A 25,317-nucleotide genomic window follows, 5' to 3' on the forward strand; every position below is an offset into this window, starting at 1 on the left:
AGCCTGAAGTATTTCATCTGTGCCTTTGTGCACCCTAATCCATGAACTGAGATGCCTCTGATTCGCCCCAGAATACTTTTCCTCTGAACTCGTCCTGCAGTTTATCTGTGCCACCCCTACAGCGATCTCAATCTGAGCTTGTCTCTGAAAACCCTTGCTCTCCTGACGGCTGTAAAAACTGTCTTCCTCACCTCCCTGCTCAGCCTCTCCGGCCATCCCTCCTCCATGTTCTCCTGCACCCCAACCTCCAGGAACTTCCTAAATGTGCAGTTCTTCTTGGCCCCAGGGCTCTCCTACGAGCTGCCTGGCACTCAGGTTGGAGCACCCATGTCGTCCTTCAGTATTGTTGGTCCCTGAAAGGAGCCATTCTCCACTCCGGTTCCCTTTTCCAGTCTCCTGGTGCTTATCACAGTTTGCAAGAGAAGTACCACTTACTTGACTATTAAATTTATTATTTTTTAGGTATTTTTATTAAATTTACAGATTAGCTGCTTTCATCCCATACCTAAAGGGCAATGACTGTGCCTATAATGTTGACTATCCCTGGTGCCCAGCAATACATCTGCCACATAATAGGGGCTAAAAAATGGATTTATTAAAGAATTATCATTTCACTCTTGGTAGCTTTGTCTGCCCGAGAATACTGGGGAAGTTTCTCATGCTGCCTACACTTAATCCAGCCTCCCCACATCCCCACCCTCTCCTTTTCTTTCTTAAAAAAGAAGAGAGATAGAGAAGAAGAGGGTGGTGAGAAGGAGCTCTGACAAACAGTTCAAGGAACACTAGAACATTTCAGAAAGAAGTGTTCATGAAATAAGAACAGGATGATTTCAAATTTTTTTTTCAACGTTTTTTAATTTATTTTTGGGACAGAGAGAGACAGAGCATGAACAGGGGAGGGGCAGAGAGAGAGGGAGACACAGAATCAGAAACAGGCTCCAGGCTCCAAGCCATCAGCCCAGAGCCTGACGCGGGGCTCGAACTCACTGACCGCAAGATTGTGACCTGGCTGAAGTCGGAAGCTTAACCGACTGTGCCACCCAGGCGCCCCAGAACAGGATGATTTCAAAAAAAATCAGAGAACTCTTCTGTAAATTAAAATTCAGATAGCCAAAATGAAGAATTTGAGAGAAGAAATGGGAAATAAAGTTAAGGAAATTTCTCAGAAAGTGAAACACAACAACAAAATTGGTGACAGTGATCATATTTTGAGCTACATATAGAGCAATCACCACACACCAGGCGTTGCTTGATAAGCCTCACAACTACTCTATGAGGAAGGTGCTATTATTATTTTCAAAATGGAAAACAGGAAAGGTAAGAAAATTAAAGGATCAGTCTGGGAAGTCTAACAAAATCTTCTGCTTCCAGAAAGAAAGAGAAAATACAGTGGAAAGGAAATGATCTCATGAACACATCCAAGAACTAAAAGACCAGGGAACTGAAGGGACAGCACCCTTGTCTTTTAGGAATCCATGTGGAAACATTTACAGATGAAACTGTGTGGGGTCTTAGGTTCCCCAGGGGGAAATACAAGGGAGTAGATGCAGATACAGATGAAGTAGGACCAGACAAGATTTCTGTGCAGGTGTAGTAATTCTGACATAACCATTAAGATATAAGTGGAGATGCCACCCACACCCTAGGTGACAAAGTCAGGCGTGAAGATAAAAATGTGGAAAGCGGTATTTTGAGGCACGACATTAGATAAGGCCACCTGGGGGAAGAGAGTGAATATGGAAAACAGCAGAGGATCTAGAACGGAGTCTTAGGGCACTCTGACTCATTTAAAGACCAAACAGGGGGCGCCTGGCTAGCGTGGTTGGTTGAGCATCCAACTCTTGATTTCAGCTCAGATCATGATCCTGGGGTCGTGGGACAGAGCTCCAAGTTGGGCTGTGCATGGAATGCAGAGCCTGCTAGGATTCTCTCTACCTCTGCCCCTCTCCCCCACTTGTGCACGTGTGCTCTAATTAAAAAAAAAAAAAAACAACCAGCAAATATTTTACTTTCCAGTTGAGAAAACCACAAATAATATGTATCTGAAACAAACAAAATATATTGTTATGGGTGTATATTTAAAGGATAACAAGCTCTGACTTCTGTGCAGTACATTCAAGAGCTTCTGTTTACTACTGAACAGTACATTCAAGAGCTTCTGTTTACTACTGAAAGTACATGCTACAGGAGAAGAGATTTTTCATGTGGATGATTACCTATGAGCTCTACCTGCTTGAAAAGGTCTTTAGGAATCAGTACACCAGAAAGAAAAGCTAAACAGAAGACAGTGATCAAGTACACTAGTTCCCAGAGAAATGTTATCTGCTGTACTAAGGTAACATTTCTCAAAAATTACAAAGTCTGACAAGGGTTGGTGAAAAGGTATGGAAAAAGGAACTCTCATCCACTGCTTGTGGGAATGTAAATTAGTAAAGCCTCTTTGGAGAACAATTTTGCAATTGTAGCAAATTTCAGCCCACTTATTTTTAACCCAGCAATTCTACTTCTGAGTATAAAATTGTTCTAGAGAAACCTTTACACATGGGCAAAAGAGAAAAGACATTCACAGCAGCACTGTAATAGCAAAATATTGAAAACAGCCTAAATGTCCATCAGTGGAGGAAAAGTAAAATGTGATACATCCATCTGATGAAACACCATCCACTAGTTAAAAAAAATATGTCATTATGGGTATGCTTCAAAAACACAATGATAAATGGAAAACAACAAGGCAGAATGGTATATACAGAATACCATTTCTACCAACATCAAGATTCATAACAGTGATTAATTATGGGGTGGTTGAGAGAGAAGGGAACTGGGAAGACGTATTAAAGGAGCTTCAACTTTAGTAATACTGTTTCTTCTAGAATATAAAACTGAAGCAAATACAACAAAATGTCAAATTGTATTCATTCCGGGTGACAGGTACTTAAACATCTACTATATTATCCTGTGTACTTTCATCTTTGCAATTGGGGAAACAAAAACGGCTGTGCATACAGAGCTTTATGGGGGTGTGGGGAGAATAAGCCAGATGTTTTCTAATGTTCACTCAGAAAAGGAAATACCGAAAAAATTTTAAATAAACTCATCAGGGTCACAGCACAGAGCCCGACGCGGGCCTCGAACCCACAAACCGTGAGATCATGACCTGAGCCGAAGTCGATCACTTAACTGACTGAGCCACCCAGGAGCCCCTGAAAATGTTCGTTAGTGTAAAATTTCTCTGTAATTTCTGAGTCCACACTCAAGTCTAAATATCTAACAGTCATTTGGTGCCATTCTCAAGGAACTATAATTCTGAGTTAGGACTTCTTAATTTAACAGAAATTAAGTTAAAAAACAGAAACTAGGGGTGCTTGAGTAGCTCAGATGGTTAAGCGTCTGACTTTGGCCCAAGTCCTGATCTTGCGGTCCATGAGTCTGAGCCCAGAATAGAGCTCTGTGCTTGACAGTTTGGAGCCTGGAGCCTGCTTCAGATTCTGTGTCTCCCTCTCTCTCTCCCCCTCCCTCACTCACACTGACTCTGTCTCCCTCAAAAATGAATAAACATAAAAAAAATTTAAAAAACAGAAAACAACTGGATGTAAATTTAACCTATGACTCAAGCTGTCACTGGCCTAGAGACAGATGCATGTGAAAGATCACAACAGTATTACACTGGACAATAAAAGAAAACTAAATTATGTTTATTTTTATTTTAAATATTATAATACATTTTTAGAAATTAAACTGATAGCTCACATGTGTGAATACCCATTACAAGTTTGCAGATTCCTAAGATGTAAGGAAGCATTAGGTAGAGAGCCAGAGATAAGACAGAAAAGGAGGTAGGGTTAAAGCCAAAGATAAACTTGGATTGAGTGATTATCTATCTATCTATCTATCTATCTATCTATCTATCTATCTATCTAAAGTAGGCTTCATACTCCGTACAGGGCTTGAACTCACGACCCTGAGATCAAGAACTGAGCTGGGATCAAGAATTAGATGCTTAGGGGTGCCTGGGTGGCTCAGTCAGTTATTAAGCATCTGACTCTTGATCTCAGCTCAGGTCATGATCTCATGGTTTATGAGTTCGAGCCCTGGAATTCTGTTTCTCCCTCTCTCTGATCCTCCCCTACTCATGCTTTCCCTCTCTCTGTCTCAAAATAAACATAAACTTGAAAAAAAAGAACTTAATGGTTAACTAACTGAGCCACTCAGGAGCCCCAGACCTGGACTATTTTAACATTCTGCCTTGGGTGACTCTGCTCTCAGAACAGAGGAAATTCTCTTCTTATTCCTCCAATGCACAGGCTCACTTCTTACTCCTCTGACTCAACTCTCAGGTCACTTTATAACACTGTTCACATGAGGCAGAATATTCTAAGCAAAGAAGATTTATATGCTTATTTTGCCATTATTGCAACAACACTGCAAAAGAAAATGAATCATAAAATAATGATAGTAATAATTATATTTTGCATTTGTGTAACACTCCAACCAAGACAATATAAAGAATAAAAACCAGAGTGAAGTCTGTTCTTCCCATTCAAGAAATCCAGCCAGTACTAATAAAAGTAGCAAGAGCCATCAGCATTAATGAGGAGGCTGCAGATAATGGCCATCTTACCCAGCTGGTTCTTCATCCCCATGAGCACAGAGTTCATGTGAGCTTTGGAAGCATAGAGCTTGCTCACAGCCTTCCTTGACCTGATCATCTCCTTGGCCAAAACTACACAGACATCTTTCTGGCCCTTCTTGGCAGCATCTTTCACTGACCGTTTTACTTTTTCTTCTTCTCTTTGGATATCTAAATTTAGAACATAAGACAAAACACCAAAAAATTAAGGGTAAACCAGATTTATTGGCATTCAAATCCATTCTTATGGTGATCTAAATGGGTCTATTAAAAGGAAAACAGAGGTGCCTGGGTAGCTCAGTCAGTGGAGGGTACAACTCTCAATTTTGAGGTTTTGAGTTCAAGCCCCATGTTGGGTGTAGAGATTACTTAAAAATAAACATTAAAAAAATTTTTTTTTGAGAGAGAGAGACAGAGCACGAGTGGGGGAGGAGTAGACGGAGAGGGAGACACAGAATCCGAAGCAGGCTCCAGGCTCTGAGCTGTCAGCACAGAGCCCAACATGGGGCTTAAATACATTTACTATGAGATCATGACCTAAGCCAAAGTCAGACACTTAACTGACTGAGTCAACCAGGTGCCCCTTAAAAATAAAATCTTAAAAAAAAACTAAAAAGAAAAACAGAGAGGATGATTTAAACAAAATTAAAACAATTAATGTGATAGGTTTTCATTATTTCCAGAAACAACATTAAAGTAACTTAAGAGTAAACAGGTAAGTAAATCCTATTACATTAGGCAAAATTTCAAAACTGCCTTTCCAAGGCCATTCTCACATTCATTGATACTGTACTAAGGAACTTTAAACATACTATAAATGAGCTTTCTCTAATAATCAATAATGTTTCTACAATTATGGGAGTATAATCTCTGTACATTTATTAATGATTTATAAAAACCTGCAACTTGAGGAAAACCCAAACATATTAAAGTCTCAAAACATCATCAACCAGAGGTAAGATACATCTGTATTATATGCTTTATGAACAGCAGAGATACTTTTATTGTGGTAAAACACACATAACATAAATTTGCCATCTTAACCATTATTTTAAGTGTACAGCTAAGTGGTATTAAGCACATTCATTTTGTTGTGAACCATCACCACCATCCATCTCCAAAATTCTTTATAACTTTCAAAACTGAAACTCAGGCTGTGTGCCCAGGGTCATGGGGATCTATCTCTTGCTTTAACAATGTACGTAGACAGAAAGGCCCCATACCATTTTTCTTTTTTTTTTTTTAATTTTTTTCAACGTTTTTTATTTATTTTTGGGACAGAGAGAGACAGAGCATGAACGGGGGAGGGGCAGAGAGAGAGGGAGACACAGAATCAGAAACAGGCTCCAGGCTCTGAGCCATCAGCCCAGAGCCTGACGCGGGGCTCGAACTCACGGACCGCGAGATCGTGACCTGGCTGAAGTCGGACGCTTAACCGACTGCGCCACCCAGGCGCCCCCCATTTTTCTAGTTGCAATTGTTGGAATCATCTTCTCTGCCATCCTCCACCTGTGGGATCAGCCAATACCACATTTCCAGCTTAACTCCTTACTGCTATTAAACACAAGTGCCCAGATTCATCTGAAGTATTCCACTGAGGTTCTGAGATTCCTAAGAATCATTCCACCTTCAACTTCCTGGTCAACATTTACCTGTGTACCTCCTATACCTGCCTCTCCTGGGCTTCTATTTCAACTGCTAGAATGTGACTCAGCAGGGCCTGGGCCACTTCCTTCATAAGTGGGCACCTCGCATCTCTTGAAGATGAAAAATCAGCTCCCTCTTCCAGGAGGTGCAGAAGCCGCCTCAAGATCAGTGGGGTAAAAACTCCAGGGTTCTAGACAAGAACCTGAAGCAGGCCCCTTGGGATCTGAAAGCCAGGGTTCTGCCCACGCAGACCCCCCATGTCTGAGACTTTTTGGAGAACCATTTCCTGGATGAGGAGGGGAAACTCAGGAGGATGGTGACCACCTGACTTGCCTGCGCAGGTTGGCCAGCCACCAGGCTGGGCAAAGGTCTCTTTGAAAGGCTCACTCCTCAAGCAAGACTAAGTCTGCATAGCCCGGCAGCCTCTGAAGGGATCCCTCTGGCACCCCCTTGGTGTCTGGGCTTCTGCCTGAGCCTCCCTGTGCAGCCACGAGGCAGCTTTCAACCACCCAAGAGCCCCACCCTGACCGTGTACCAAATGGAAACAATAATGCTTTTTGCAGCAAAAACAACAAAAAACCTCAAACTCAAACCCATTAAACAATGACATCCCATTCCCTCCTCCCATCACCCCCCCGGTAACCATCATTCAACTTTCTCCCTTTACGAATTTGACTACTCTAAGCACCTTATATAAATGGAATCATAGAGTATTTGTCTTTTTGTGGACTAGCTTATTTCACTTAGCATAACATCCTTAAAGTTCATCTGTGTTGTATCATGTTTCAGAATTTCTTTTTAAGGCTTTCCACTGCATGTATATGCCAATTTTGTTCATTCATGTATCAACAGGCATCTGGGTTGCTTTTAACTCTTAGCTATTGTGAATAATGACACTATGAACATAAGCATGCAAATATCTCTACAAGACCCTTTTCAAATTTTTGTGTATATACCTATATTACCATAGACTGGGTGGCTTAAAAATCATAGATTTATTTCTCACAATTCTGGAGGCTGGAAAGTCCAAGATCAAGGTGCCAACAACCAATTTGGTTCCTGCTGAGAGCCTACTTCCTGGTTTGCAGACAGTTAGCTTTTTGCTGTATCCTGACATGGCCAAGAGACACAAAAATTCAGTCCACAGCATTCTGCTCTGCCCCCTCCCCCCCGCCCCAAATTATGTCCTTCTCACATGCAAAATGCACTCATTCCATCCCAACCACCTCAAGTGTCTTAACTCGTTCCAGCATCAACTTTAACTTCTCAAGTCCAAAGTCTCATCTAACGCCTAAAACTAATGTAACATGTAAGCCAACTATATTAAAAAATAAATTATATATAAAATATACAATCTAAATTTTTTTTAACGTTTATTCATCTTTGAGAGAGACAACAGAGCATGAGCAGGGAAGGGCAGACAGCGAGGGAGACACAAAATTCAAAGCAGGCTCCAGACTCTGAGCTGTCAGCACAGAGCCTGATGCAGGGCTCGAATTCATGAACCATGAGATCGCATGACCTGAGCCAAAGCCGGATGTCACCCAAGTGCCATATATATACACAATCTAAATCAGATATGGGTGAGACTCAAGGTATGATTGATCCTGAGGCAAAATTATTCTCCAGTTATGAACATGCAACAGGCATTCCAAAAGGGAGAAATAGGGAAGGAAGGGGTGACAGTCCCAAGCAATTCCAAAACCTAGCAAGGCAAACTCTAGAAGACCTTAAAAGTCAAGAATAATCTTCTTTGACTGAGTGCTCTGACTTCCAGACCCACTGAGGTGGCAATATCACCCTCATACTTTAGTGGGGTACCACCATGCTGTGACTTTCTGTAAAGGCTCCATCCAACCTAAGGCTCTGCTGGGTGGAGGGAAGGGGGGGAGGGGAGGGCATACCACCAGGGGTCTACTAGAAGTCTTTCCCTACAGCTTTGATTAGAAGCAGTGTGGGTTACTAGAACCAAGATGGTAGCTCTGATGATCTCTGAATCAGCTTTTGAGACATTCTTTCCTTGAAGAACAGTGCAAGTTTGAAGCCTAATGGTCTGTTTTATTGTCCTGTCCTGCAGAATCTAAGTCTGACAGCCTTCGTTCATTCTGACCTGTATCTATCTCCTTCAGTCCAAATTGGCAGTAATCTTGCTGGGGTCACTGAAGAAGTCCATGGTTAACACACATTCTAATCTCTTTATCAAATGGTTGGTCAGTCATACCCTTGTGTCTTCTTCTAAACATGCTTTCTCATTTTTTGCAATATGTACAGATTGAGACTATTCTAAATCTTTAAGTTCTGTTTCCTTTTTGTTTAACGATTCCTTCTTTGAAATAATAAGTGAAGTCAGCAAGGTTGCCTGATAAAATACACAGAAATCAGCTACATTTATATACATTGATAACAAAGTGGCAGAAAGATGAATTAGGAAAACAATTCCATTTACAACTGCACCAAAAAGAATAAAATGCCTAGGAATGAACTTTACCCAGGAAGTGAAAGACCTGTACTCTGAAAACTATTAAAACAATGATAAAAACAATGAAGATGATACAAACAAATGAAAATATATTCATTCCATGCTTGTGGACTGGAAGAATATTAAAATGTCTATACAATACAAAGCAATCTGCAGATTCAATGCAATCCTTATTAAAGTACCAACAGCATTTTTCACAGAACTAGAACAAATAATACTAAAATTTGTATGCAACCACATAAGACCCTAAAAAGCCAAAGCAACCCTGAGAAAAAAGAATAAAGCTGGAAGTATCAAAATCCCAGGTTTCAAGATATAGTACAAAGCTATAGTAATCAAAACCCTATGCTACTGGCACGTGCGCACGCACACGCGCACACACACACACACACACACACATACACATACGACATATAAACAAATGGAACAGAATACAGAGCCGAGAAATAAACCCAAACTTATATGGTCAGTATATGACAAAGGAGGCAAGAATATACAATGGGGAAGACATATAAACAAATGGAACAGAATACAGAGCCGAGAAATAAACCCAAACTTATATGGTCAGTATATGACAAAGGAGGCAAGAATATACAATGGGGAAGACACTGTTTTTAGTAAATGGTGCTGGGAAAATTGGACAGCTACTTGCAAAAAAATGAGACGATACCACTTTCTCACATCATACACAAAAATAAAGTGGACTAAAGAACTAAACATGAGACCTGAAACCATAAAATTCCTAGAAGAAAACATAGATAGTAATTTTTTTTTACCATGGCCTTAGCAACATTTTTCTAGATAAGACTACTCAGGCAAGGGAAACAAAAGCAAAAATAAGTTATTAAGGCTACATCAAAATGAAAGCTTTTGCAAAGGAAGGAAATTGTCAACAAAAAAGCAACCTGCTAAATGGGAGAAGATCTTTGCAAATAATATATCTGATAGGGGTGAATATCCAAAGTATATAAAAAACTTAAACAACATATCAACACTAAAAACACCCCAAAAAACAAAAAACCCACCCCAAACAAACCAATTAAAAAATGGGCAGTAGACCTGAACAGACATTTCTCTGAAGATCACCAACAAACACACAAAAAGATGCTCAACATTACTAATCATCAGGGAAATGCCAACCAAAACCACAATGAGATATCACCTTACACCTGTCAGAATGGCTAGAATCAAAACAACAAGAAATAACAAGTGTTGAAGAGGATGTGGAGAAAAGAGAACCCTCATGCACTGTTGGTGGGAATGTAAATTGGTGCAGCCACTGTGGAAAAGAGTATGGTGGTTCCTCAAAAAATTAAAAACAGAAATACTATTTGATCCAGTAATTCCACTACTGGGTATTTACCCAAAAACAACAAAAATACTAATGTGAAAAGACATATGCACCCCTCTGTTTATTGCAGCATTTACACTAGCCAAGATAAAGACAGAATAGAAAGATGTAGATAATAGAAAGATAAAGATAATAGAAAGATATCTCTTCTGATAAAGGCACTAAATCCCATTCATAAAGGATCCACCTTCATGGCCTAATTACTTCCCAAAGCCCCACTTCCTCCAAATACTATCACACTGGGGATGAAGGCTTGAACATATGAATTTTGGGAGCAAAACAAACATTGAGTCCATAGTAATACTCAAAAGCAGAATTGTGGAACCACATGGTAATTCTATTTTTAACTTTTTGAGGAATAGTCATACTGTTTTCCACAGCTGTTGTGCCATTTTACATTCCCACCAACAGTGACCACTGGCTTAAATTTCTCTACATCGTTGCCAACACTTGTTTCCCATTTTGTTTAATTGATAGCAGCCATCCTAATGGGTGTGAGGTGTTATCTCTTTGCGGTTTTGATGTGCATTTCCCTAATGATCTGTGATTTTGAACACTTTTTCATGTGCTTATTGACCACTTGTGCATTTTCTATGGAGAAATATTCTAAAAGCCTGAAAGTCTATTCAAAACCTTTACAAATTTTTGGATAGGGCTATTTTTTAGTTGTTGACTTTTAAGGGCTTTATATATATATTCTGGATATTAATCCCTTATCAGATATATGATTTATAAATATTTTCTACCATTTGGTGGGTTACCTTTTTACTGTTACTGTTTCTACTATGTATTTTGAGTCACAAAAATCTTTGATCTCCATAAAGTCCAGTTTGTTATATATTTTTTTTGTTGCCTGTAGTTTTGGGGTCAAATCTAAAAAATCACTGCCAAATCCAGTATCATGACGCTTTTGCCCTGTTTTCTTCTAGGGATTTCAGTTTTAGCTTTTACATGTAGGTCTTAATTTTGAGTTAATTTTTGTATATGGTATTAAGTAGGGGTCCAACTTCATTACTTTGCATGTGGATGTCCAGTTCTCCCAGCCCCATCTGCTGAAAAGACTCTTTTCCCCAGTGAATGGTCTTGGCACCCTTGTCAAAAATCATTTGGCCATATATGTAAGGATTTATTTCTGGGCTCTCAATTCTATTTAATTGGTCTTTATGACTGTCTTCATGCAGGTACTACACTGTTTATTTATAGTTTTGTAGTAAGTTTTGAAATGAGAGAGTGTGAGTCCTCTAAATTTGTTCTTTTTCAAGATTGTTTTAGCTCTTCCCTGCGATTCTATATGAATTTTAAAGTGGATTTTTCTATTTCCGAAAAAAAGTCTTTGGGATTTTGAAAGGGTTTACATTGAATCTGTAGATCACATTGGGTGCTACTGATATCTTAACAATGCTAAGTATTCCAATCCATGGACACAGAATGTCTTTCCATTTACTTAGATATTTCTTTCAGTAATGTTTTTATAGTTTTCTTTGTACAAGTTTTCCACCTCCTTGGCTAATTCCTAAGTATTTCACTCTTTTTGTTGCTACTGTAAATAGGACTGGTTTTTAAAATTTTTTTTTTAATGTTTATTTATTTTTGAGACAGAGAGAGACAGAGCATGAATGGAGGAAGGTCAGAGAGAGAGGGAGACACAGAATTTGAAGCAGGCTCCAGGCTCTGAGCTGTCAGCACAGAGCCCGACGCGGGGCTTGAACTCACGGACCGTGAGATCATGACCTGAGACGAAGTCGGACGCTTAACCGACTGAGCCACCCAGGCGCCCCAATAGGACGGTTTTCTTAATTTCTTTTTCAGACTATTCACTGTTAGTGTATAGAAATGCAGTTAATTTTTTTATGTTTTATATCCTAATTTGCTGAATTAACTTATTAGTTCTAACAGTTTTGTTGTAGAATCTTTAGGGTTTTATACACATTAAGATAGTATTATCTGAAAAGAGATAATTTTACTTCTTCCTTTTCAGTTTGGATGCCTTTTCTTTCTTTTACTTAATTGCTCTGTTTAGAGATTCCAGTACTCTGTTGAGGAGAGGTAGCAAAGTCAGGCAATTGTTGCGGTGTTTCTAATGGTACAGAAAAAGCTTTCTTTCACCACTGAGTGTAATGTTTGCTGTGGATTTTTCACATATGGTTTTTATTATGTTGAGGTAATTTCCTTCTATTCCTATCAATGTTACCATAAAAGGGTGTCAAATTCTGTCAAATGTTTTTTCCATCAACTGAGATGATCATGTATTTTTTCCTTTATTTTATTGATGTGCTATATTACATTGGTTGATTTACATATATTAAACTATCCTTGCATTCCAGGAATCCAATTTTGCCATGGTGAATAATCCTCTTGAATTTTGTCTGCTAGTTTTTTTTTTTTTTCTTTTCTTTTTTGGTTATTTCTGCATCAGTGTCCATAAGAGATATTGGTCTGTAGTTTTCTTTTCCTGTAGTGTCATCTGGCTTTGGTATCAGGGAAATGATGGCCTTATAAAAGAACTTAAGTGTTTTCTTCTCAATTTTTTGGAAAAGTTTGATAAGAGCTGGGGTTAGTTCTTACAATGTTTGGTAGAAATCACCAGGGAATATATCAGATCTAGGACTTTTCTTTCTCAGGAGATTTTTGCTTACAGATTCAATCTCCTTACTAGTTACATCTGTTCAGATTTTCTCTTCATGTTTCAGTCTTGGTAGGTTTTGTGATTCTAGGAATTTGTCCATTTCACCTATATTATCCAATTCATTGATGTACAACTGTTCATAGTACCCCTATAATATATATTGTCAATTTTTTTTTAGAATCGTAGTAGCACTCCCACTTTCATTTCCAATTTTAGGCATTTGAGTCTTCTTTCTCTCTCTTTTGTCCTTTTAGTCAGTGTAGCAAAGATTTGTCAATTTTATTGGTGTTTTCGAAGAACTCACTTTTGATTTCTTATTCTCTATTGTTTTTCTATTCTCCATTTTATTTATCTCTGCTCTAATCCTATTACTTCTTTCATTCTGCTATTTTTAGGTTAAATTTCTTCTTTTTCTAATTCTGTAAGATGTAAAGTTAGGTTGTTGATTTGAGTTCTCCTTTTTTAATGTAAGCATTTTTACAGCTATAATTTCCCTCTGAGTACTGCTTTTGCTACATACCGTAAGTTTTGATATACTGTATTGTGATTTTCACTGATCTATAAATACTTTCTAGTTTCCCTTATGGTGTGTATCTATCTATCTATCTATCTATCTATCTATCTATCTATCTATCTATCTATGATACATAGATGTACATATCGTATATATACATATAGGCCCATATACTGTTTTGAGTGTGTTGGGGTACCTGGGTGACTCGGTCAGTTAAGCATCTGACTTCGGCTCAAGTCATGATCTCACTGTTTGTGAGTTCAAGCCCCACATCAGGCTCTGTGCTGACAGCTCAGAGCCTGGAGCCAGCTTCAGATTGTGTGTCTCCCTCTCTCTCTGCCCCTCCCTCGCTCACACTCTCTCTCTCTCAAAAATAAACATTAAAAAAAGAGTGTGTTAATTTCCCAATATTTGTGAATTTTCCAGTGTTCCATCTTCTGACTTCTACTCAACCTTGTGGTCAGAGAAGACACATTATATAACTATATTTTAAATTGATTGAGACTTGATTTTTGAACTAACATATAGTCTATTCTGAAGAATGTCCCATGAGCACTTGAGAAAAATATGTATTCTGTTGTTGGGTATTCTGTATAGGTCTATTAGATCTAATTGATTTATTATGTTATTCAAGTATTCTTATTTCCTTATTATTTTTTTAAGTTTATTTATTTATTTTGAGAGAGACAGAGACAGCACAAGCAAAGGAGGAGCAGAGAGAGGGGGAGACAGAGAATCCCAAGCAGGCTCCACATTGCCAGCATAGAGCCCAACATGGGGCTCAAACTCACAAAACTACAAGATCATGACCTGAGCAAAACCAAGAGTCAGATGCTCAACTGACTGAGCCACCCAGGCACCCCCCTTATTTACCTTATCTGGTTGTTCTATTAACTTTTGAGAGTAGGTTATTAAAGTCTCCAACTATTATTGTAGAATTACTTCCCCCTTTAGTTTTGTCAATTTTTGCTTCATATATTTTGACAATCTTTTCAGGGGCATAGATGTGTATAATTAATTGTTATATCCTCTTATTCTACTGAAACTGTTAATAACATATAATGTCCTTCTTTGACTCTTCTAATCTTTTTTATTTAAAGTTTGTTTTGTGTAAATATAGCAACCTCCACTCTCTTTTGGTTACCATTTCCATGGATTATCTTTTTTTGTCCTTTCACTTTCAACCTATTTGTACTTTTGGATCTAAAGTGATTAAGTCTCAGGGTCACCTAAGTGGATCACTCAGTTGAGCATCTCTTGATTTTGGCTCAGGTCATGATTCCAGGTTCATGGGCTCCAGTCCCCTGTTGGGCTCCATATTGAGTGTGGAGCCTGCTTAAAATTCTGTCTCTCCCTCTGCCCCTCTCCCTTATTCACACTCTCTCTCTAAAGTAAAAGAAAATAAAGTAAGTCTTTTGCAGACAGCATAGAGTAGAATCATTTTTTAAAAATTCCATTCTGCCAGGGTGCCTGGGTGGCTCAGTCAGTTAAGCGTCCGACTTCAGCTCAGGTCATGATCTCGCAGCCCATGAGTTCAAGCCCCGTGTCTGGCTCTGTGCTGACAGCTCAGAACCTGGAGCCTGCTTTGAATTCTGAGTCTCCCTCTCTTTCTGTCCCTTCCCTCCTCTTGCTCTCTCTCTCAAAAATAAAAATAAATAAACATTAAAAAAAATACATTCTGCCAAGCTCTGTCTTTCAACTAAAGATTTAATCCATTTACATTTAATTACTGATATGAAGGGGCCTACTTTTGCCACTTGTTGTATTTTTCTGTAGGCCTTACAGCTTTTTCTTTAATTTCCTGCATTAATGTCTTCTTTTGTGTTTACTCATTTCTTTTTTCATAATGGAACTTTTCAAATCCCTTTTCATTGGCTTTTTGGTATAATGTATAGCTATTTTCTTTGTGATTACCATGGATATTACACTTAATATCCTAAAGTTATAACACTAACTTGAATTCATATGAGCTTAACTTCAATAGTATACAAAAACATTACTTGTATACAGCTCTGTCCCTACCCCCATTCAGTTACTGATGTCACTGAAGTACATTTTCTGTACTGTGAGTTCAAACACATATTTTTTTTTAATGCTCAAGTCTCCTAAATCATGTAGAAAACAAAAACAGATATACAATCGTTACAAAAATGCTAGCTTTTATAATTGTCCATGTATTTACCTTTAACAGAAATATCTATTTTTTCACATGGCTTTAAGTTGCTGTCCTATTTTAATTTCAACCGAAAGGACACCCTATAGCACTTACTGCTAGGTTGGTCTAGTGGTTAACAAATTCCCTCAGTTTTTGTTTATCTATGAATATCTTGATTTCTCCCTCATTTTGCTGGATATAGGATTCTTGGCTGATAGTTCTTTCAGCATTTGAATATATCGACCCACTGCCTTCTGGGCCTCAACACTTCTGGTGAGAAATCTGCTGAAAATCTCACTGAGGATCCCTTCTATATGGTGAGTCATTTCTCCCTACTTTAAACATTATCTTTCTAAAATTTGATTATAATGTGCTTTGGCATGAGTCTGTTGGAATATACATCATTTGGGGTATGTGGCACTTACTGGATTATATTCATGTCTTTCATAAAATTAGGGAAGTTTTTGTCAATATTTCTTTAAATCATTTCCCTGCCCCTTTTCTCTACTTTGCTTCTGGGACTCCCACAGGGTGTATGCTGGCCTACTTCATGGTGTCCTACAGATCCCTTGGGCTCAGTTTACTTCAATTTTTTTCCCTTCTTCTCAGACTTGATAATTCCAACTATACTATTTTCAAGTTCACTGATTCTTCTGCCTGCTCATATCTGCTTTCAAATAACGCTGGCAAAATTTTCATTTCAGTTACTGTACTTTTCAGCAGAATTTCTTCTGTTTTTCATGCTTTCTCTTTACTGATGTTTCCATTTTGTTCATGAACATTTGTTCATGGTTCTGTCATTTTCTTGACCTTGTCCACATCTTACCTTAGCTCTCTGCACACCTTTAAAACAACTGTTTGAAAATATTTGTTGAGTAAATCAGTCATCTGGTCTTTCTCAGGGACATTTTTTATTCATTTATTTTCTTTTGGATGGACCATATTTTCCTTTTTGTACATCTTGTGATTTTTTTGTTATTGTTGAAAATGAGTCTTTGAATCTTATAACTCTGGAAATCAGACTCTCCCACTTCCCCAGGGTTTGCTGTTTTTTATTGATGTAGGGTACCTCTGTGCTGGGCACCAACCTGCTGCACTGTAAAGTTAAAGTCTTCTCAGATCTTTTCAGAGCTGCATTTTCCCCTCAGTGTGCATGGTGACCTTTTATATTCCCTCATATATATGGTTGTTTTTGGATGTCTTAGCTGTTGATATTAGGAATGTAAAATAGTGGAGTGCTCTGGAAAGCACTATGGTGTTTCCTCAAAAATTAAATATAGAATTACCATTTGATCCAGCAATTCCACTATAGGGTATATACATACCAAAAAAAAAAAAAAAAAAAAATGACATCAGGGCTTTGATGAGATATTTGTACACTCATGTTCACAACAGCATGATTCACAATAGCCCAAAGGTGGAAACAACCCAAATGTCTATCACAAGATGAATATAATGAAGTACTACTCAGTCTTAAAAAGGAAGTTAAATCGGTAGGGTTAGGAAAAGAAAAAAAAAAAAAAAGGAAGTTAATTCTGATTCATGCTATATAACATGGATGAATGTTGAAAACATTATTATGATAAGTAAAATAAGTCAGGCACAAAGGGACAGATATTGTTTGATTCCACTTATATGAGGTACCTAGAATAGTCAAATTATACATAGAAACAGAAAGTAGAACAATGGTTACTAGGGAATTTGGTATCCATCGTGGGGGGAAAGAAAGTTATTGTTTAATGTGTACAGAGTTTCAGTATGGGAAAAAGGAAACGTTTGGAAAATGGATAGTGGTAAAGGGTTCCACAGCAGTGTGAAAGTACTTAATGTCACTGAACGGTATACTTAAAACTAGTTTTGTATTAGGTATACTTGACTTTATAAGAAATAAATCAATACAACATCAACAGGAAAAGTATGATCCATTCATAAATAAGTATTTTTGTACAAATACAAGTACAGATATAAGTTTCAGATATATCTGAAAGGATGACCACCAAAATATTTGTGGTATTATGTGTGGGTGGTAGAATTTCAGGGTGGTTCTAACTTTCCTATTTATACTTTTCTGCATCGATATGTATATTATTACTTTTATACTCATGGGGAGAGATACAGATACCAAACTATTTTCATTTGAGAAGGGGGCAATGTATATGGTCTAAATTCATTCTAGTATTGTCTATGATGAGTACTCTAAGTGTATTAAACATCTAACTGAAAGCTAAAACTCTGGACTACATGAGTTCTCCATAAGAAGATGAGAACTACTTGTACTTATACTTTGCTTTATTGAGGTTACTATTGTTTTTCTCTTTAAACTTTTTTTTCAAGTAGATCATACACACAGAAAAGCATACATTACTGTAGAGATATACAAATTTTCACAAATTAAACACACCTATGTAACCACCATATCAAGAAACAAAGTATTACAAAAGTCTCTTTATGTCTGCCTTAATGCACCATGCCCCCAAGGGTAACCAGTACTCTGACTTCAAGATCATAGCTTAATTTTGCAGATTCTAGGTTTTGCACTGGTATTTTTTACAAAATCTATTCACCTTGACTGCTAATATAAAACCAAATGAAAGACAAGTCTTTCTATGATAAATTTTTATAAGCAAGTAACATTTATTTTATTAATGTTTATTTTGAGGGGGGCGGGTGGAGAGAATCCCAAGCAGGCTCCTGGCTCAGTGCAGAGCCTGACTTGGGGCTTGATCTCCATCCCATGAACTCTGAGATCATGACCTGAGCCAAAATCAAGAGTTAAGCATAACAGGGGCGCCTGGGTGGCGCAGTCGGTTAAGCGTCCGACTTCAGCCAGGTCACGATCTCACGGTCTGTGAGTTCGAGCCCCGCGTCAGGCTCTGGGCTGATGGCTCAGAGCCTGGAGCCTGTTTCCGATTCTGTGTCTCCCTCTCTCTCTGTCCCTCCCCCGTTCATGCTCTGTCTCTCTCTGTCCCAAAAATAAATAAACGTTGAAGAGTTAAGCATAACAGACTGAGCCACTCAGGCATGAAAATTCAGTAATTTTTAAAAGAAATTTTAAAAAGAAAAAACTTATATTTACTTACATATTTAATATTTCCAGCATGCTTCATGCCTCTGGGTAGATCCCAGTTTGTATCTTGTATAATTTTCCTTCAGCTCACGACTTCCTTTAACATTGCTTGTACTGTAGATTTCCTGGCAGCAAATTCTCTTGGCTTTTGTATAAAAATGGCTTTGTTTCACCTCCACTTCAGAATGCTATTTTAACTGGATATAGAATTCTAGGATAATGTTGAGTTCTTTTCTTTCTTTCAGCACATTAAAGATGTTTTGGTTTGGGGTGCCTGGGTAGCTCAGCTGGTTGAGCATCTGACTACTGATTTCATTTCAGTTCAGGTCACGACCCCAGAGCCTGGGAGAGCCCTGAGTTGGGCTCCAAACTCAGTGTGGGGCCTGCTTAAGAATCTCTCCCTCTCTCTGCCCCTCTCCCCTGCTCGTTCTCTGTCTCTAAAAATAATTAAAATAATTTAAGAAACAGGAAAAAAAGATGTTTTGGTTTGCATTGCTTCTGAAAGAAAATTTTAATCATCCTTATCGTTTTGTTTTTTAATGTGATTTTTTTCTCGGACTGTCTTCTCTCTTGTTAACTTTTAGTAATTTGAATATGACATGCTGTGGTATGTTTTTGTTTGTATTATCCTTGACACATGACACCACTTGATATTGTTCCACAGGTCACTGATGCTGTGTTCATACATATTTTCCTTTACTTTTTTTCCCTCTGTATTATAGTTTAGATAGTTTGTACTACTTACTTTCACTGATCTTATTTTTTATACTGTCTTATGTGCTTCTTTAACTCATGCAGTGAAGTTTTCATTTTATTTCAATTTATTTCTAAATCCTAGAAGTTCCATTTTATTCTTTTCTGTATCTTCTATTTATCCCATTATATCCATGTTTTCCTTTAAATTCCTTAACATATTTATAATAGCTGTTTAAATGCTTGTCTGCTTTTTTAATCACCCCTTTTTTTCTGGGTCTATTTGTATCACCTGATTTTTTTTCCTGATTCTGGGTCACACTTTACTGCTTCTTTCTAGTCATTTTTCATGGGATGTTGGGCACTCTAAATGTTTCATTTTAAGTGTCTGAATTTTTTGGTCTTTCTTTAAAGAGCATTCACCTTTATTGGCATTTAAGCTGTCTGCAGATCAGCTTTCAAGAACTTTTTTTCTGGTTTACTTTTGAGAGAAAGAGAGCGAGAGAGAGAGCAAGCGCACACATGAGCGGGGGAGGGCCCCAGAGAGAGGGAGACAGAGAATCCAAAACAGGCACCGTGCCATCAGCGCAAAACCTGACATAGGGCATGAACCCATGAACCAAGAGTTCATGAGATCATGCCCTGAACCAAAGTCGGATGCTCAACCAACTGAGCCACTCAGGTTTAGGCCCTAAGAACTGTTTTTAAGCTTTGCTGGTGAGGGCTTATGGTTGCCTTTAATCTAGGCCTGCCTTAGCCTTAATATTAAAACGTGATCTTTCTGGGTTCTCTACTGAATGTCCAAGATGTTCAACAAAGTCTCTTTCCTGTGTCTTATCAGAACTCTACCATCTCTCAATTTTGTTAGCTCTAAGAATTGTTTAGCTTATAGTGTATTTGTTTTGTCCCCAGTAATTGTTCTTTGCCTAGCCTCTTGAAATCTCATTCTAAGTATGCAGAGCTTAGAATTCAGCCAAAGACTCAATGGTACACTGTGTAGGCATTTAGAGCTTTCTCTGGGTACTGCCCCTCTCTCTGATATTTTGCCCCACAAATTCCAGTCACTACAGCCTCCCTGAACCCTGACCTCTGCCTCCTCAACCCCAAGACCACCATGCTCTGCTTAGAATTTCCTTCCATATGCTACGATCAGAAAGTTTCTCCAGGCTGAAAATTAGGACCATATTAAGACTCTCTTTGTGGGGCACCTGGGTGGCTCAGTCGGTTGAGCATCTGACTCTTGATTTCAACTCAAGTTATGATCTCATGGTTCGTGCAATTGAGCCCCATGTTGGACTCTATGCTGACAGCATGGACCCTACTTAGGATTTTCTCTCTCCCTCTGCCTCTCCCCCCTGACCCAACTCTCTCTCAAAATAAATAAACTTAAAAAAAAAAAAAAAAAAAGACTCTCTTTGTTTCCCTCTTCCTGGGGGGGGGGAAAAATCCTTTGCTGTCAGTTGTCCAAGGTTTGAAAACCGAAGTTTCACAGAATTTGTCCAGTTTTTTTTCTTTATTTATGATGGAAGCGCAAATCTAAAATCATTACTCCATCATGGCTGGGAATAGAATTTCCTGTTCCAATTCCTTTCTTGAGGAAGTGATATACTGGAATACCCTGCTGGTATTTTCTCTAATTATGAAAGTGTTAAAAATCATAAAAGTTTTAAATATTACTATCTCTTTGCAAGTCACTTTAATTTTAAGTTGTACTTTACAACAACATTTAGAAATATATTTTCCTTGTGGGGCACCTGGGTGGCTTAGTAGGTTAGGTGTCTAACTTGGGCTCAGGTTACGATCTCGTGGTTCAGGAGTTCAAGCCCCACATCAGGCTCTCTACTGTCAGCACAGAGCCTGCTTCAGATCCTCTGTCCCCCTCTCTCTAACTCTCCCCTACTGGTTCTCTCTCTCTTTCAAAATAAATAAGTACACTTTAAAAATATATTTTAAAAAAGAAAGAAATATATTTTCCTCGGGGTGCCCAAGCCTGGGTTGTTCAGTCAGTTGAGCATCCGACTCTTGATTTTAGCTCAGGTCAAACTCACAGTTTGTGAGTTCGAGCCCCACATCTGGCTCTCTGTTGTCAGCACAGAGCCTGCTTCAGATACTGTCTCCTGCTCTCTCTGCCCCTCCACTCCCACCCCGCCCCCTCAAAAATAAACAAACATTAAAAAACTTTTTTTAATGTATTTTCCTCAATTTATAGCTATGCTAAGATAAACAAAAGAGTGATGAAAATGGAATTGCACTGCATTCCTTACCCACAATTTAACATGAATTTCATAAGATCATTTCTTCATAGGTAAGACGAGGTTTCTTTACTTCCTTTTTGCAATGGCTTAAAACACAACTGTTTCTTTTACAATTCTAGTGGCCAAAATTCTAAAATTAAAGTGTTGGAAGGACTGTGTTCTTCTGGAAGCTTCAAGGAATAATCAATTTCCTTGCCTTCTCTAGCTTCTAGAGGACAACTGCATGGCTCATGACCTCCTTCTCCATCTTCAAAGGACATTACCTTAACATCTGGTTCCATGGCCACATCTCCTTTTTTCTCACTTTTTCTCAACATCTTATTTCCTTCTTGTAAGGCTCCTTGTGATTACACTGGACCCACCCAGACACCCAGGATAATCTCTCCACCTGATGATCCCTAATTTGATCACATCTGCAAAGTCCCTTTTGTCACATAAGTGACATATTTACAGATTCTTGAGATTCGAAAGTAGACATCTTTGGAAGGTCTTTATTCTATCCATCACAGTATGTGAGCACCAGCTTTATTTCCAACACTAACCTAATCTCTAGGAAGTCAGAGATAATGAACATAGCCCCTTGAATAGCTGAATTGAAGGCCAGAGGAAAGACTTAGCTCTTATAAAACGTATATGCTTTTCTTACAATGATTAGAAAGCAAAATGATTAGGACAGCTATAAACAATTCATATAAGAATAAACTATGTCTTACAATAGGTAGATGCAGTTTATTTTTATGAACTAATACAAAATACACCAAAAGGGTAAGGAATAGGAGACATAAAATTATAATTTACCTCGTATTTGCCTGTCAACAACTCTCATTTCCTTTCTTATCTTCAATGACCATTCATTGACCTGGGAAAAATTTTAGAAAAGGAATTAAAACAAAAGCCAAAACTCCTAATTCACCAAATTTTAAAGAATTTTGTGTTCACTCTACATTTATTCCAGACACAATCCAGACACAAAATCAGTAAATCCGTTTTCAAACAAAAGCTTTAGGGACAAATTCTATTTTTCTTCCATGTTTTTATTCACAGTACACAGAAGTTCCAAGGTATTTAAAGATTCTTATCTGAATGCAGGCAGTAAGAAGCACTTTACAGAAGACCTCAGAGAGAGTTCAACACCCTGCAGGTACATCAACATTTTTCAAAAGGTGCACAGGCATAAATAGGTTTTAAGGGCATCAGAAGATTTTCAACATCTAAACGTAACTATTTCAAAACTTGCTCTGCCTGTGTCACCTTTTCCTTCCCCTTTCTAACAATTTTTTTTTTCATTTTACAAACAACAGAAATTCCTCTGACCTATGTCTCTTATTACCATGATATATTTCCCTCAGAGGCAAAAACCTCTAAAGCACTAAACATAGGGCCAGCTGGAAATACTAGTGTAGGTATTGAGGAAACACTAAACTACTCTAATGACTATCAAATTCTTAAGCAACTGAAGTGTTTTCTAATTCTTCAGTTGCAAAAAAAATACGAAGGAAAATCTGAGTTGTCAGCTGATGAACCATTAAAACTAAATTTACATTACATCACTTTACGCTCTTTGGCATACAATAATTTCAAAGAACTCGGGAACAATGAAATAATAAAACTTCCATTACCATCTATTTATATTAACGTTTCTCAACATTAGAGTCTAATGAAACATAAAATAGGGCTTTCTTCTGGTTGTGGCACCTTGTGATGAGGCTCTCTTGGCCATACCCGTAGCCAGTGCCGTCCACAGGCTCTCTGCAGTTGGCACAGGTCTTTGGAGGCAGGAGGATGGTCACAGGTGTGGCACACTGCAATTGGGGCACCAGCCTCATTAGGTGAATGGGCGATCCCTGGAGATGGTCCAACTAGGCATGCTGCAATACAAGCTACTGAAACCTGCCCTGCTTCTGGGCAAGGAGCGATTCGCTGGCATGCACCTCTGTGTCTGTACAGAGGGTGGTGGTCACATGGCACAGATTCACACATTCGGTCCACCTCCAAGCCATGGTGGCCTAGTACTAAAAATAGGTGATTAGGCTTCCAAGGAAAGACATCCTCATCTGGTGTGACTGGCCCCTACTGGTAGCTGACCTCCATCTCTGCCAATCCAAAAAGTTTGCCTGTGATCACTACCAGAAATCCAACCAATAAGCCCATGATAAGCATCAGGTTTCACCTTTATAATAAACAATGGCTGTGGGATTTTAAATTAAAAATAATAAATAAAATGGGAATAGAAATGATGCTTAACCTTGTAGTATTCATCCATGGGCACATGAACTAAATGGCATTAAAAAATTCTATACAATTAAAAGAAGATGTAGTTCCAATAAATTTCACTTTTTAATGATTTCATTAAAATCATTAACAAAATCTGTACAAAATTTATTTTGCAACAACTATAATAACTCCAACCAAGAAGAAGAAAGTAAACAGTAAAGGACTTAAAACCATATGGATATAAACTTTTTAAAATTTTAACAGGTTTATAGGCATTTTTTAGGTAAAATTCACATTACAATTAGTCATTTCAAAATACACAATTCAGTGACACTTAGTGCCTTCACAGTGTTTTGCAATCAACTCTCTCCAGTTTCAAAACTTCTTTAACATGTCAGAAGAATACACCATACCCTTTAAATGATCTCTCCCTATGTCCTCCTTCCCCATTCCCTGGCAACCACTAATTTGCTCTCTTTTGATCTGCTTATTTTTACTATTTCATATAAAAGGGATCACACAATATGTAGTCCTTTGTGCCTGGCTTCTTTCATTTAGTACAGTGTTTGGGGGTTTGAAGTATCAATACTTCAGTACTTTTCATGGCTGAGTAATATTCATCGTATGTATACACCACAACTTGTTCACTCATACATCCTTTGATGGATATCTAGGTTGTTTCTGTCTCTTAGTTACTATGCTGCCATGAACATTCGTATACAAGTATTTATGAGAATTCCTATTTTCAGTTCTTTGGAATATAGATCTAGGAGTAGAATTGCTGCATCATATGGTGATTCTATGTTTATCTTTTTTAGAAACTCCCCAACTATTTTAGAAAGAAGCTTCACCATTTTACATTCACTCCAGCAATGTTCAAGGGTTATTTCTCCACGTCCTTACCAACACTTGTTACCCTCCATTTTTTTTATTACCGCCAATCTGTTGGACCTGCGGAAACAGTATCTCATTGTGGTTTTGATTTGCATTTCTTTAATGACCAGTGAAGTTAAATATCTTTTCATGTGCTTGTTGGCCATTTTGGTATCTTCTTTGGAGAAACACCTATTCATGCCTTCTTTTCATTTTTTTAAGTTTTGCTGTCTTGTTGTTGCTGGTTGTATGAGTTCTTTTACATTCTGACAGTAGAACCTTATCAGATATGTCATTTACAAATATATTCTCCCATCCTATAGCTTACCTTTTCACTTTCTTGATAATGTCCTTTGATGCATGAAAGCTTTTAATTTTGATGAATTTCAATTTGTCTATTTTTGCTTTTGGTGCTTGTGCTTCTGGTGTCATAGCTGAAAATCCATTGCCAGATATAAGGTCATGAAGATTTATCCCTATGTTTTTATCTAAGAATTTTATGGTTTTCTAAGAGCTTTAACTTAATTTCTATATATGGAATGATGTATGAGTCCAGCTTCATTTCTCTACTTGTGAATATCCATTTGTCCCAGCACCATTTGTTGAAAAGACTACCCACTATTAAATGGTCTTAGCACCCTTGCAGAAAATCAACTGGCCGTACATGTATGGGCCTATGTGTCTATCCTTATACCAATACCACCCTGTTTACATTACTATAGCTTCATAGTAACTTCTGAAATCAGAAACTGAATTCTCCAAATTTGTTTTTCTTTTTCAGTATTGTTTTGGCTATTCAGGGCCTGTTGTATTACA

The 25,317-nt window shown here is 38.0% G+C and overlaps 1 protein-coding gene across 1 annotated transcript in view; it reads right to left on the reverse strand.

The window, feature by feature from the left end:
* LOC109264129 (charged multivesicular body protein 3) overlaps nt 1-25,317 on the reverse strand; it is a 104,057-nt gene that overhangs the window by 10,788 nt on the left and 67,952 nt on the right. Inside the window, 2 exon segments of the mRNA XM_019444063.2 lie at nt 4,619-4,798; nt 22,213-22,273. Of these exon segments, the coding sequence (XP_019299608.2) occupies nt 4,619-4,798; nt 22,213-22,273 (241 nt within the window).

The sequence above is a fragment of the Panthera pardus genome, unplaced genomic scaffold, assembly GCF_024362965.1.
Source record: "Panthera pardus isolate Hobbes unplaced genomic scaffold, ASM2436296v1 HiC_scaffold_26, whole genome shotgun sequence".
Taxonomy (NCBI): domain Eukaryota; kingdom Metazoa; phylum Chordata; class Mammalia; order Carnivora; family Felidae; genus Panthera; species Panthera pardus.